This window comes from Cricetulus griseus (genome assembly GCF_003668045.3).
Source record: "Cricetulus griseus strain 17A/GY chromosome 1 unlocalized genomic scaffold, alternate assembly CriGri-PICRH-1.0 chr1_0, whole genome shotgun sequence".
NCBI lineage: Eukaryota > Metazoa > Chordata > Mammalia > Rodentia > Cricetidae > Cricetulus > Cricetulus griseus.
Window position 1 is genome coordinate 78628352 of NW_023276806.1, and position 13755 is coordinate 78642106.

At 36.5% G+C, this 13755-nt stretch overlaps 1 protein-coding gene across 1 annotated transcript in view; it reads left to right on the forward strand.

Moving 5' to 3' along the window:
- Zbbx (zinc finger B-box domain containing) overlaps nucleotides 1-13755 on the forward strand; it is a 92260-nt gene that overhangs the window by 64657 nt on the left and 13848 nt on the right. The window contains exons 14-16 of the mRNA XM_035451339.1: nucleotides 2882-3174; nucleotides 4593-4746; nucleotides 7937-8053. Of these exons, the coding sequence (XP_035307230.1) occupies nucleotides 2882-3174; nucleotides 4593-4746; nucleotides 7937-8053 (564 nt within the window). The remainder of the gene's footprint in view (nucleotides 1-2881; nucleotides 3175-4592; nucleotides 4747-7936; nucleotides 8054-13755) is intronic.

The following is a 13755-nucleotide window of genomic DNA, read 5'->3' on the forward strand; positions in this document are numbered from 1 at the left end:
ACCTTGACTGAAAGATGGTTGGGAATGCAGGGTTTATTTTAGATTGCAGTTACAGAAAGTATGCAGTCCATGGTTTCAAGAAAGACATGGCAGCAGGATCCCCAGTAGGCAGTGTTGCAGAATCATCACATTTCACCCATGTACAGGGAGCAGAGGTGAAAACGCAACATGAGGCCAGACTGTAAAACCTCAAATCCCACCCCTAGCAATGTACTTCCTCCCATAAGGCTTTAACCTCCCCAAGTTTTATACCTTTCCAAATAAGCTGGAGACAAAGTGTCCAAATGCATGAGCCTGTGGATAACAGTTCATATTTAAACCAAAACCTTTCTACCAAAATAACTGAGACATTTTGCGTTTCTACAGGAAAAGAAAATGCCTCTTGTTCTGGTATTCACTAGTTCTTGATGTTGTTTCAATTTCCAGCTCCATAGTGAATTCTGAAATTTAACATTTGTGATATTGCTTATTTAGCATCTGTATATTATTTTGCTTGTATGTGTGTTCACATGTGCACGTGTGTGTGTGTGTGTGTGTGTGTGTGTGTGTGTGTGTGTGATGCTTAGATTTTAAAATAGATTTTTGTATAAACTAGGCAAGCGCTGTCATATATCCTCTGTGTTATTTTGGTGAGATATTTGTTCACATTTAGCCCATTTGAGTTGTTTGCTTTACTATTATAGAATTTAGAGAATTTCTTTCTATATTTTTATGATACTGTTTGCCAGGTATATTTTCCCAAATGGTTTCTCTTGCTGCCTGACTTCTGTTATTGTACTCCCAACAGTGTTTATTAGAGAGCATTGTGGAAAGTTTCAGCAGTAGTATTTTTCAGTCTTGTGGTACATAATTGAAATTTTCTGCATACTTTTCAAGGCACAGCACTATCTTTGATTCTAATAAATCAGATATTTTTGTATCTGTACCCTTTTAAGAGATAAGCATGACATTATTATTGATCTTTCATTGTTTTTATAACCTTCCTGGCTTTCTTTTAGAAGCAAACATCTGATCTACACATTTATTTCATTTTTCATAATGTTAATGATTTTATTAATTACAGAAGTTTGAAGGGAAATGTTCAATTATACTGTGTATAATTGCCAAATTATATAAATATTTGGTACTAACAAGCAGCACTTTGGCTCTATAAGTTGGAATTTACACTGGAGAAGTCTTAGTCAAAGTCCCCAAAGTTTTACATAATCTATCAAGCCATAGAGGTACTTGTTTTGGAAATAAAGTAATAGTGGCACAGTATAAGCTCTATCCAGTACAAATGAGGCTTGATATGATTTATAATGAAAGCAGCTTGGAGAAGAATTCTTAATATGTTTTGAATTCTTAGAGCACCTTCCCCAGTGCTTTACCACCCAGGACTCGAATTAGTCACATTGAAAGGGTTAAACTCTCCCACTTCACAACTCAATTTAGGTTTCATTTCTCTGAATAGGCAGACAAGGTGTCTCTCCCCACAAAGGGCCACTTAAGCACAATACCCTTGTATTCAGGGATGAGGGAGAGCTCATACAAGGTGTAAATTAGCTCCACAATGTCTCAAGGACAAATCTAGCAGTCCCCTTCTGAATCACATCTGGACTTGGCCAAGCTTGAGCAAGTACGTCCAAAAATGGCAAGACTAAACCTCAGCCAATTATATGTATACTAGTGTAATCGATGCTTGCTTAACCTATTATATATGAAATGACCTAATTGGCCCTGAAACTCCCCTTAGCTATGCTTAATAGCAGCCTGAACTGTGGTGTTATATTATTTATGATTTATTGAAGCTTGCCTAAAGATCAGTAAAGCAGAGTGGCCAAACCCTAGAGATTTCTCACCTCTACCAATAATCAGATTGAAGGGATGATTGTGTCCTCTGCCTAAACATCATTGCTCTCCTCAGATTGAAATCCTAGACTGCTGCCTCTCCTCAACATGTCCTAATACTGACTTTGCTTCTTATTTTTATACCTCTCAAATCCTGGAATTAAAGGTGTGTGATCCCAAGTGCTAAGATCACCTTGGTGTGAGATGTTTATCTTTAGGACTGGATCAGTTTCTCATAGCTCAGTGTGGCATTGAACTAATAGAAATCTGTCTGCTTGTGTCTTGAGTCCTGAGAGCCACCACTGCCTGGCTCTATGACTTGCTAGTATGGCTGCTGGAATTAAAGGTGTGTGTCACCACTGCATGACCTCTGTGGCTTGTGACTAGCTTTGAGCCCTAAGGCAATGTTTAAAAATTATAAATAATATATCACCATAATTCCCCCTTAACACTGCACATTCCTTCCAATGTTGTCACCATTTTGTACAGGTGTTGACCCCTGCATGCTGGAATATTAATGAATGTTCTTTGTTCTTGCATATTACTTGAGTCTGGGGTCTTCATTATTTCCTTGGACCCTTACAATATACAGGGTTTGATGAGAGGGAATAACAAATGCTGTTCCCTGAGTTTCACTTCACTGTCTGTGGAGGTTGGGCTATCCATTGACAGTTTCAAAGAGAATGGTAATAAATCCAGTCTTCATCCCAGTGAAAACCAAAGTTATAAATGAGGACACTCAGGGCAGTCATAACAAGGTGATGGCTAATACTGTCTTTCTCCTTTCATGTCTTGGTACAGCAGAAGTCCCTGCCACACTTTCTCTCTGGCTCTCACTAATGCTGTTTTAAATCTAGTTGACTACTTTTTCCATGCATTTCCATACTTTAAACCAAATAGCTTAAATAGTAAAAATGTATTTAAATTTTGATAACATGAGATTGATGGATTAAAAAATTTAAACACCAGATTTTTAGTTTGTGAACAATTTAGTCAATTTATTTTTTAATGTATTAATATCTGTTTTCAACAGTAGGATCTTCAAATACAGATTTTGGCAACACTGTGGACACTGATACTTACTCTCATGAGTCCAAACAAATAGGAGAAATCAGCTCTTTGGAACAAAATGTAATAGAAAAAAATATAGACCCAGGAAACAATCAAAATTCTGGTGACTCCTCCTGCATGTTATTTTGGAGAAGGGCTTCCTTTCCAACTGCAGATTTAGATACATCTTTCTTGGAGGAGAATTCATCGCAAGACACCAGCACATCCTTGGGATGCAGCAATCCAAAAGAGAAACCAAACTTGGAAGATTCAAAAACCACAAAGTCACATCTGGTAAATCCCTACTATGTTTATTACATTAACAGTTTATAAGGATGGTCTTGAGAAAATGATATTTTGACATAGTACATACTGAAGTGTTATTTTTTATTGAAGTTAAAATGTATTGTCTTAGACCATGATATTGAAACATGACTCATATGGAAACAGACATTAAGGGTTATATAGAACAAATTCTTATAAGATGAATGTCATTTTAACAAGCATTTTTCTGTGAAAAATGGTACTAAAGAATTACCACATACACATATCAAGCAGCACCCCCACCATAGTTTCTACACCAGTTCCTGTTCCAAGTTCCTGCCCTGCTTGAGTTCCTATTCGGTCTTCCTTAATGGTCATCCTTGACATAGAAGTGTAAGCTGAATAAACCTGTTTTCCCCAAATATTTTTGGCCATAGTATTTTTCTGGAGCACCAGACAATCTAACTAAGATACTATGTAAATCTGGCCGCTATTAAACTTAGAGAAATCTTCATGTTCCATTCTTCTCTAAGCACTGGGAATACAAGTATAAGCTGGCATATCTAGCTCCTGTTTTTTTTTTGTTGTTGTTTTTTTTTTGTCTTTTAAGCATAGACATCATGTGTCTCAAAGCGAGGAGATAAACAACAATTATACTACCCAGGTGGTAGTATAATTGTAGGCATGTCATCCAAAGGACACAAAGTCTAGATTTTCTAGGTTTTAGCTACATCATGGCCACAAGTTATGTCCCTTCCTCTTTCCTCAGTTTCTAGTATGTTTTAGGCTGTGTGAATTGGTAACTTGGATTTCTTTTATGTTCATCATCACATCAGATTTATTCATTGGAATTTTACTTCATCTTTGAAACTATTTTTATAAACAGAAGTACTACTTCAGAGTTGTATATAAGAGTTTCTTCATTCCAGCATAAATTATGTGAAAAGGTACTAAGACAGTGGTACCAAGACCCCCTGGGAGTTAGATGACCTTTTCACAGAGAGAGCATCTCAGATATTTACATTACAATTTATAACAGTGGCAAAAAACATAATTACATAATTACAGTTAGAGGTAGCAACAAAGATAATTTTATGGTTGGGGGTCACCACAACATGAGGAACTGTACTAGAGGGTCACAACATCAGGAAGATGGAAAAAACATCATGGTAAGGAAAGAAAATAAATGAATGAGGACAGAAAGAAAAAATATTTTATTTTGTAAACTTTCAAACTTCCTGAATTAATGACAACTTTCAGCTTATAATTAAAGCTTTACATTTCTTGCATCCAATAGTATCTAATATTATATTATTTTGTCTCTCTATTATAGTGTAGAAGTTATTACAGCAGAACTGGTATCGAGGTCATAGGAAGTTGCTCAATGAATGAATGTATGACTTTGTTTTAATGAGCTAGTAAACAGTCTGTTAAATGTTGTTCTCTAGTTGTTACAAGACATAGCCCTCAGAAAAAAACCTGTAAATGAACCATATCAAGGACTTGAGAAGTTCTTTACCCCTGGTAAGAATGAAAGACTCCACTCTTCTCCCTCACCAAACCTAAGAGGCAGCCATTCCTGTTCCACGATAACGTTCACAGGTAAATTCTGATCAGAATCAGATGATGTTTGGACCACCCTAGTCAATTCCTAACTCAACTTTTAAAAATGCCATCATTTAAAAAGCGATGGGAAATCCTATTCAGTCCCTAACACTTTCTCTTTATCTGAAAGTATTAAAGTTGTGTGAGTTGCCATATTTGAGAATACCAGGAAGTAAGGAAAAGACAATAACCATATTGGAGGAAGATCATGCTAAGAAATTAAGAGCAATGCTCATTATAATGTCACAAAATGTTAAATCTCTGAATCACTTCACCAGTTAAGCATTATATGATGGTACTTTAAGTTTTGTCTTAAAAACAAATCTTGAAAATATTAAGATCTAAATTTCCAAGATTTATCTGTAATTTCAGTTTCTTTCTGAAATCTTTGTATTATCTTGTATTGTGCAAGTAACTTAAATTTACTTTTTGACTGCTGTTAAGTTTACAACTCAGTGGTACTATTTACTTTCATAATGATATATAACATCAGTGCCATTTGTCTCTAGAACACATCTTGTTAGATCAAAACTCTATTCTCATTAAACATAACTCATTATCCCCTCATTAACCTCCAGCTAGTAACATTCTTCTTTCTTTTTGTGTTATTTTCCTTGTTTCAATTAACTCATTCATATAAGTGAACCAGCATATTTCATTTAGCACCATTTCCCAAGTTTTATACTGTGAAAAATGTATGGTGTTTTAAAAATAAAGTGTAAAAAGAAGACTAGAATATGTGAGTCACTATGTGTTTATCTTCTTTTATACATGTCCCAAACTTCTAAAACTCTAGGGGACATAATTGGAAAATCACTGCTAAAATATTCTGTCTATAAAGGAAACCAACCCTTTCCTATCAAGGCTGTTAATATACCATTGTATGGACTTATCATCACTGAATAGCCCACCCTAACATGAGGGATTACCTGCAAAAGCTGGATCCCAGGAACTCTCCTATGATTCAGGCAGATCAAGTCTTCTCTGTGTTCTCCTAAAGTAGTCTACTGATTTTATAACCTTGGTGAAGAGCCCTCAGGAATCTTGGAAATTTCAGCTTTCTCAGACATGGGAAGTTTTTTCTGTTTGTTTATGTTTTTTAACTTTCTATTTGTTGTGAGATTCCTCAGTCCTTCATGGAAGGAATATTTCAATTAAGAGGAAATTACTGTACAACACTAGGTATCAGATAATGAGATAACTAGTGCTCCTTGAGTTTTGGGAAAGGTATTGAGAGGTTTAGTATTGATTATACGTTTTTAACTTTCCATTTTATTTATGTGTGTGTTTTTGTATGTGTGTGTGTCTGTGCGTGCAAGCCAATGCATGCATTGTAGGCACATGCAGGTTTCTGTGGGCATGTGAAAGCTTGGGTCAACATTAGGTGTTTCCTTTATTGTCCATCTTTTGATTTTGTACCAAGTCTTTCATTGAATCTGGGCCTTTTTATTCACTAGACTAGGTGGATTCTGGCCCCCAAGGATCATCCTGTTTCTACCTCTGAGTGATGGCTTTAGGTGATACACATGGTATTTTACACAAGAGCTAGGGACACAGACTCTGATCTTTTACCAATTAGTGACAAGCACGTTGGTATCAAATCTTCATAGGCCTGCTACTAGTTTTCCTTAAATGATTCATAAAACTCATCAGTCCCAGGACTTTTCATTGTAGAGAGAATATTTTTTCCTGATTCAGTAATTTTACCATATATCAGATATTCCATTTGTGTTTTCTTTTGTTTGTAAGACTAAGTCTTGGCCTCACTAAAGGGTGAGGATCTGAGTTTGTATCCCCAGCACTTGTGTAAAATTCCAGGTGTATCACAGGCCACTAAAACCATCATTCAGAGGTAGAGACAGGAGGATCCCTGGGGGTCAGGGTTCACCTATTCTAAGCAAATTTTTCATATGTTTACATACATTTATTTGGGGCTTGACATATCATTCTGTAGCACATGCAAAGCCCTGGGGTCTACCCCAGTGCCACACACACAAAATGTCTTTGTTCATAAATTATTGTATCTTAATATATATTGTTATATACTTTTAAAGTAAGTATTTTATTTCTGCAGACATTTGGCATTTATAATACTTTTTCTTTATAATCAAGACAGAATCTTAATGGACTTTATTTTAGAGTTGGAACTGAATTTCCTAATATATCTCTTTGCTGTAAATGTTACTTAATTCAGATTGCTATCGTTCGGTAACATAGTAGAAATAAAAAAGTGAGCAATGGATTTACATGATTTTTTTCCTAATATGTTAAGATAATAATTAAATTTAACCCTCAACAATATCATATATGCATTCTGATTACTCTTACTCTAAACTATATATTATATCCCTACTGATCTTCCTTGTCTTAGTTTGATAAAACCTCGTGGCTAAAAGCAACTTAGAGGAAAATATTTCATTTCACACTTCCATATCATACTCCATCATTGAAAGAAATCAAGAAGGAACTCAAAGCATAACCTGGAGGCTGGAACTAAAGCAGAAGTCATGAAGGAATACTGTGTATTGGCTTATTCCCCGTGGCTTAACTGGCCTGGTTTCTTATACAACTCAGGACCAGCAGCACAGGTTTGGCACCAGCCATCAGTGGTTGGTCCTGCCCATATCAATCATTAATCAAGATAATGCTTGCCAGAGAGGACTATAGGTCCATCTTATGGAGATATTTTCTCAAGTAAGAGTACCTATTCCTAAATGACTGTAGATTATTAGGTTGATGTAAAACTAACAAAGACACCCTTCTCTACAAGTTTCTTTTTCAAGTTCACCTATTTTCATTTTGTTTTGTGATCCACTGAGTTTAACAGAACTAACTATCTCTGGGACCATAGGTTAGGCTCATCCGTTGAAGGATGACTCATCCTATCCTGGCATCTATCAGTAGATTTCAAGGAAGGGATAGGAATGCCTGAGCCCCTCTTTCATGAATGACTCACTGTTTACCTGAGAAGTCTTTTGGAGGCCCAGTTCAGGCAAATACATATAGGCAACTGCAACCTCATGCAGCTCTTCACAGTTCATGATTGCAATGCCTGCATATGAAGAAGAGAATTTTACAGTCTTCCTCCCCATCTCTTGGCTTTAAGAGTCTATGTTCCTTGAACATTAAGGTTGTGGAACATACCGTATTTTATCCTTTATATTACATTATCATTTTTCTGTTCCAGCAGACAAAGTGTGGATCCCAGACAGCAGCTTAAGTGAGCATGCTGGTAGTACAGTTGCTTTGTGTGATCTGCAGAGTGATGGAAATCCACTTCCAAATATGCAACAGCAAAAGACAGGTACAGTAAGTGGGAAGGCAGCAGTATCATGTTGCTGCCTCCTTTGATTAGCTGTTTGATTTTTACCAAATTATTAGTCATCCAAAATTTTTTGCAGTTATACCATACTCCAAAATCTAAAGGCAGAAAATCAAGCCATCAAATGAACTCATTATTTCACTCAAAGATAAACTGTATTGTTAGCCATTTTCCTTAGCAACATATTAGTGAATTATAATAAAAATATAGCTTAGAATATGGTATGTTTTGAGCAACCCTCAAAGAATATTCATATGGTTCTTTATCTTAGGTTATGTTTTTATGCTATATTTAATGTGCTTTGAGTCATTCTTTTAATTGAAAATATATTCTTTTTTCATACAATGCATTCTGACCACTTTCCCCTCCTCTACTCCTACCAGATCCCACCCACAGTTTCCCCAGATTCACTCCTCCTCTGCCTCCCTTCAGAAAAGTACAGGACTCCAAGAGTCCACAACAAAATGCAAGAAGACAAGGCAAAAGTCCTCACACCAAAGCTGCCTGGACAAAGCACCCCTACATGAAGAAAGGAGTCCTCTAAGCAGGCAAAATTGTCAATGATTCACCTGCTCCCATAGGTAGAAGTCCTATAAAACACCAAGCTAGCCACCATAACATATACACAGACGACCTGATACAGAACCTTCCATGCTCTGTGCTTGCCACTTCAGTCTTTGTGAGCCCCTATGTGCCCTGCTTAGTTGATTCAGTGGGGCTTGTTCTCCTGGTGTCTGCCATCTCCTCTGAGTCCTATAGTCTGTCTGCCTCCTCTTTCATAATATTCTCCCAGCTCTGAGGGGAAGAACTCGATGGAGACCTACAGATCTTATTTTGATAATCTGTACCATTTGTGAAGTTGAACTATATTAAGGTTGCATCTTAGAATCAAGATCAATATCATTTGGTCTTAATTCATTTATTTTAAAAGGTTATGATTGTGTTTAGTTATTCAGTGTGTTATGCATACATAGTTAAACATAGGTTGGCTGTCTATCATAGTTATTTTTCTGCTATATTTACCATCAATATGGTTAGCATATTACTCTTTTTCTATCATACATGCAAAAGTATATCTGCTTTTTTCCTATATTTTGTATATATATGTTGCAATATATATAGCTAAAGGAAAAAATAAATCAGTTCCACACAGTTGTGTGTAGTATGCTAACACCATGTGAGGGTTTGGGGATAAAAGGATGCACGAGCGAGCATTCTCTTACAGCTTAGGAGGAATAATTGACAAAAATGGCTATTTGCTTTGGTTTAAAGCCTCTCTTCAAGCCAAAAAAATTAATTACATATGATTTGCTCTTATAGAAAATATTTATATATCTTTTTTGCCCTAAACTCTTTGGCTAGCTTAGACCTTTTCCATATGAATTTATGTTGATTTTCTGTCAGATATAGAATTTTTAGCATCAAGCCATCAATTTATTATAAAAATTTTGGAGCTCTATAATTAGATACCTATTGTCACATCAAATTCAAAAGCAGTCTCCCTGCTTTCTGGGCAGGGAGAAGGAACTGCATTTTAAGTCACTATGTACTATTGAAAATAAATTTAAAGACATGCTGTGAGACACCTGTTACAAAGACAAATCTTCCTAAGTAAATAGCCAAGTGCTTTTAAGTATCTATTTGGGGCAGATCTATCAGTGAGTAATTTACTATGAAAAAAAAGCTTCTGTTGGAGTGCCTTTCCTAGGCCATCCACTGCCAGCCACAGCAGATGAAAATGAAAAGGAACCCAGGAGCTTAGAGTGCATTCAGAGGTTCTCAGATGTCAGTGTCAGCATCAAATAGAAAACATGTTATAATGCAAGATTGTTGATCTCATTATTAAAGATGTTTAGTTATACAGAATTAAGACACCTGAAGATCTTCATCTATCAATCATTCTCTGTTGTGTTACTGTAGATTCTTCAAAAGTCCTATTTTGAGAAAACTACTACTATATATAAAAACAGACAAATTAAATTATAGTATATCAACTATAATTGAGGTGTGTGTGTGTGTGTGTGTGTGTGTGTGTGTGTGTGTGTGTGTGTGTGTTTGTATGTGTGCATGCTACTTTTTGGAAGTAAAGATGATAAAATAGATAAATGACATTTTAGTTGAGTCTTTAAATAGTAATAACAATGACCAGTTTGGGACAGAGGTAGTGGCCTAAAATAAAATTAAATGCTCTTGGCAGTGAAGCAAGCTACAGAGATTTTATATTCTGAAGTAATGCCAGTGTATGTAGGAATGTAAATTCCTGAAAGGTCTTTAATATCTATGAATATAAAAATAGAGTGCATATATGTTAAGAGGCAAGTCTCTTCCTCATTCAACCTTCCTTAAAACTCCTTGTGTCTGTAAGCAATATGGTAGGACATCTTCAGCAGAACACTTAGAAGTCAAGCTGACTTGCACTAGCTACAATCCATTCATTTGTAAATGCTGCTTCCCCTCCCCAAATGCAGCCCAAATTTATCCACTTAAAATTTCACTTCTCCTGATTAGTGCTTGATAGGTGTCCATCTTAGGGTTTCTATTGAAGCAACCAAACACTATGACAAAAAAGCAAGTTTGAGAGAAAAGGGTTATTTATTTGGCTTGCACTGCAACATTGTTGTTCATAACTGAAGAAAGTGAGGACAGGAACTCAAACAGGGCAGGAACCTGGAGGCAGGAGCTGATGCAGAAGCCATGAAGGGGTGCTGCTTACTGGCTTGCTTCCCTTGGCTTGCTCTGCCTGCTTTCTTATAGAACCCAGGACCACCATTCCAGGAATGGTACCACTTACCATGGGTTGGGCCCTCCCACACTGATCACTAACTGAGAAAATGCCTGCAACTGGAGCTCATTCAGGAATTCGCTGAGGCTCCTTCGTCTTTGAGGACTCTAGCTTGTGTCAAGTTGACACACAAAACCAGTCAGCAAAGTGTCCAATTTTGGCTGGTGCTCCAATTTCTCTTTTACTCTTTGCAAAACTCTCATGCTATGGTTATTTATTAGTAAGTAGGCTGCTTATATTTTCAGTCAGAAAATTATTTATATATTTCATAGCTTATGGGGTTTATATTTTAACATGAACAAAGTTCTTGACATTTAGTTGCCTAAAAAGCATACTATAGTGGGCTAGAGAGATAGCTCAGCCATTAAGAGCACTGACTACTCTTCCAGAGGACCCAGGTTCAATTCCCTTTACCCACCTGGCAGCTCCCAACTGTTAACTCCAGTTCCAGGAGACCTGACATCCATGACAAAACATCAATGCACATAAAATAAAAATGAATTTAAAAAATCATACTATAGATACCTGTAGAAGGTAACACACACAAATGGACATACACACAGAGACATACACACACACACACACACACACACACACACACACACACACACACACACCCCTCTTCCTTTTGATGAATAGCTCTTACCTGACATGCTTCCCCATCTGTCTTCACTGTACCTCCTCCCAACCTCTTCTTTCACTGACTCCTCTCTCAAAGGCAGATCATACACGATTATTTTTAGCTTAGGAATGTGCTTCTCTCTTTCATACAGGATGCTTTGTAAACTCCCACTCCATCGTCAGATCTTTGTGGGGTTGCTTTCAATCTCAGATCAGATGCTGCCTTTTCAGTGACTTCTTTGAGGCCACCCTATATAATGCTCATCCCCAAGTCCTTCACCCACTTTTTCCCTCCTCCTAGAAGACGTTGTATAACACCACTTATATTTCTCATGTATCCTACTTTGGTTAGAAAGCCTGTTTACTCTTTGATGAATCCTCAGTGCTGGGAAGGAGTTCTGGTATTTTTGTGCAAATTGGCAATAGGGACAATGCCTGACTCATTTTATAGTATCTTGATTTTGACAGAGGATTTGGCAAATTTAGGAGTTAATCAATTGAATTGGATTAAGTATTAATTTGAAGGTTCCAATAGTTGGTTGGAATTAAGACATTACACTGGCTAATTCTGTATTTTGAAGGTGACATATGGGTTATCATATGTCACATCACAAGCTGATGTCTGATTCAGTGAGGTAAGATAAGTTTCTTAGCAGCCTAGCTAAAGATTTCTCCACTGACCCATGCTGGTTAACTTGAGTTCTTTACATGTTCCTAGAAATCTTGGAAAACACATTTCTATTTTTAATAGTAATTCCTAAAAGTATGCAGAGTAGCAGGTACTAAAATTTTACAAACTTAGTTCATGTTTAAAGTATTGGCTCCTTTGATAAAAATGTTGTTACTGAGATGCTACCCAAGGAGGTTGGAGAACTGTTCGGTTGAGAAATTTCTTTCCATGCTTACAAGGAAACATGAGTTTAATCCTAGAGCTCATATAAATCCAGGCACAATGGAGAATGCCTATAATCCAGACACTAGAGAAGTAGAGACAAGGTGATCCCTGAAGCTATCAAGGCTAGCCAGTCCAAGCTGAAACACTGTGAGAAATACTGTCTCAAAAATATTAGTGACTGATGAAGGAATTCTATGTTAACCCCTAGCCCCTGTATACCTGCAAAGAAAGAAAAATGCCACCCCAAAGTAATGCTATAATTGTTTCTTCAAATTCTATGTTATGTATAGACTAAAATAACAATTATATTAAGCATTATTTGGTGATTTATGTGTCATAGCCTCATGAATAGTTTTGTGTTCATTCATATTATCATGTTTTGTCTTTTCAATATTTAGCCTAGTTTCACTACTAAGCATAAAGTATATATATATTTGAAACTCTCACCAAAGAGAATTTATTATTTCTAGAATCTGACTGGAAACAATTAATATTAACCATTTCCTGATACTACATTGCCAGTGATGGCACCAGTTGGTCTAAAACTCAGTCTCTCTCTCTCTCTCTCTCTCTCTCTCTCTCTCTCTCTCTCTCTGTGTGTGTGTGTGTGTGTGTGTATTGTGTGTATTTTTAGTAGGAGATGAGGGCGTCAACTGGCATTTTTCATCAGTGGCTTGTTTCATGTTGTGCTGAATCTTAACCTTAACAATGATATTAATATGCTCACGAGTTAAATTCTAAAGTGAGTGATATGTGTACCTGAAGGAATAAAAGTAAATACAAAAAATCTCTGTGCTTTGGTGACTTCAAACTATAGTGGACCATGTTTCCAGCAGGGAAGATGGTCTGTCCTTTTGCTCTGTGCTAAGCATATATGATCTATCCCCTGGGTACATTTTCTTTCAATTGGTATCAGTTAGCTTCAAATTCAGTGGTAATTAGATCCTGCTGAACCTCCAGCCAGTGCAGTCTTCTCCTGAGTTTTCTGAAGGGCATCCATGGTTTCTAAGAGTTTTTTCACTTCATCATATTGTTGTTGTCACTGTTGTCAGATCCAGGCCTTTAATAACTTCATCCTTTTATTTGTTATATTTCAATTAAGCAATATAAATTATTTTAAATTTTTCATTTGATGAGGCATCATGACACAGAAAAAAGAACATTGTATCCCAGGATCCAGGATGTTTGATTTCTGTAAAGAATTACTGCTGTAATTACTGCTTTTCTGTGCACAATGCTGAGTGGGAGGCAGTTTGCTCCTTTCTGGCCATGAACAACATATTGAATCATTCCACATTATGTAAAGGGGAGACCACTTTTCAACTCTGGTCATCAAAATAATACTTGAGGGCATTTTAACAAGAATCAATGTGTATAGACATATGC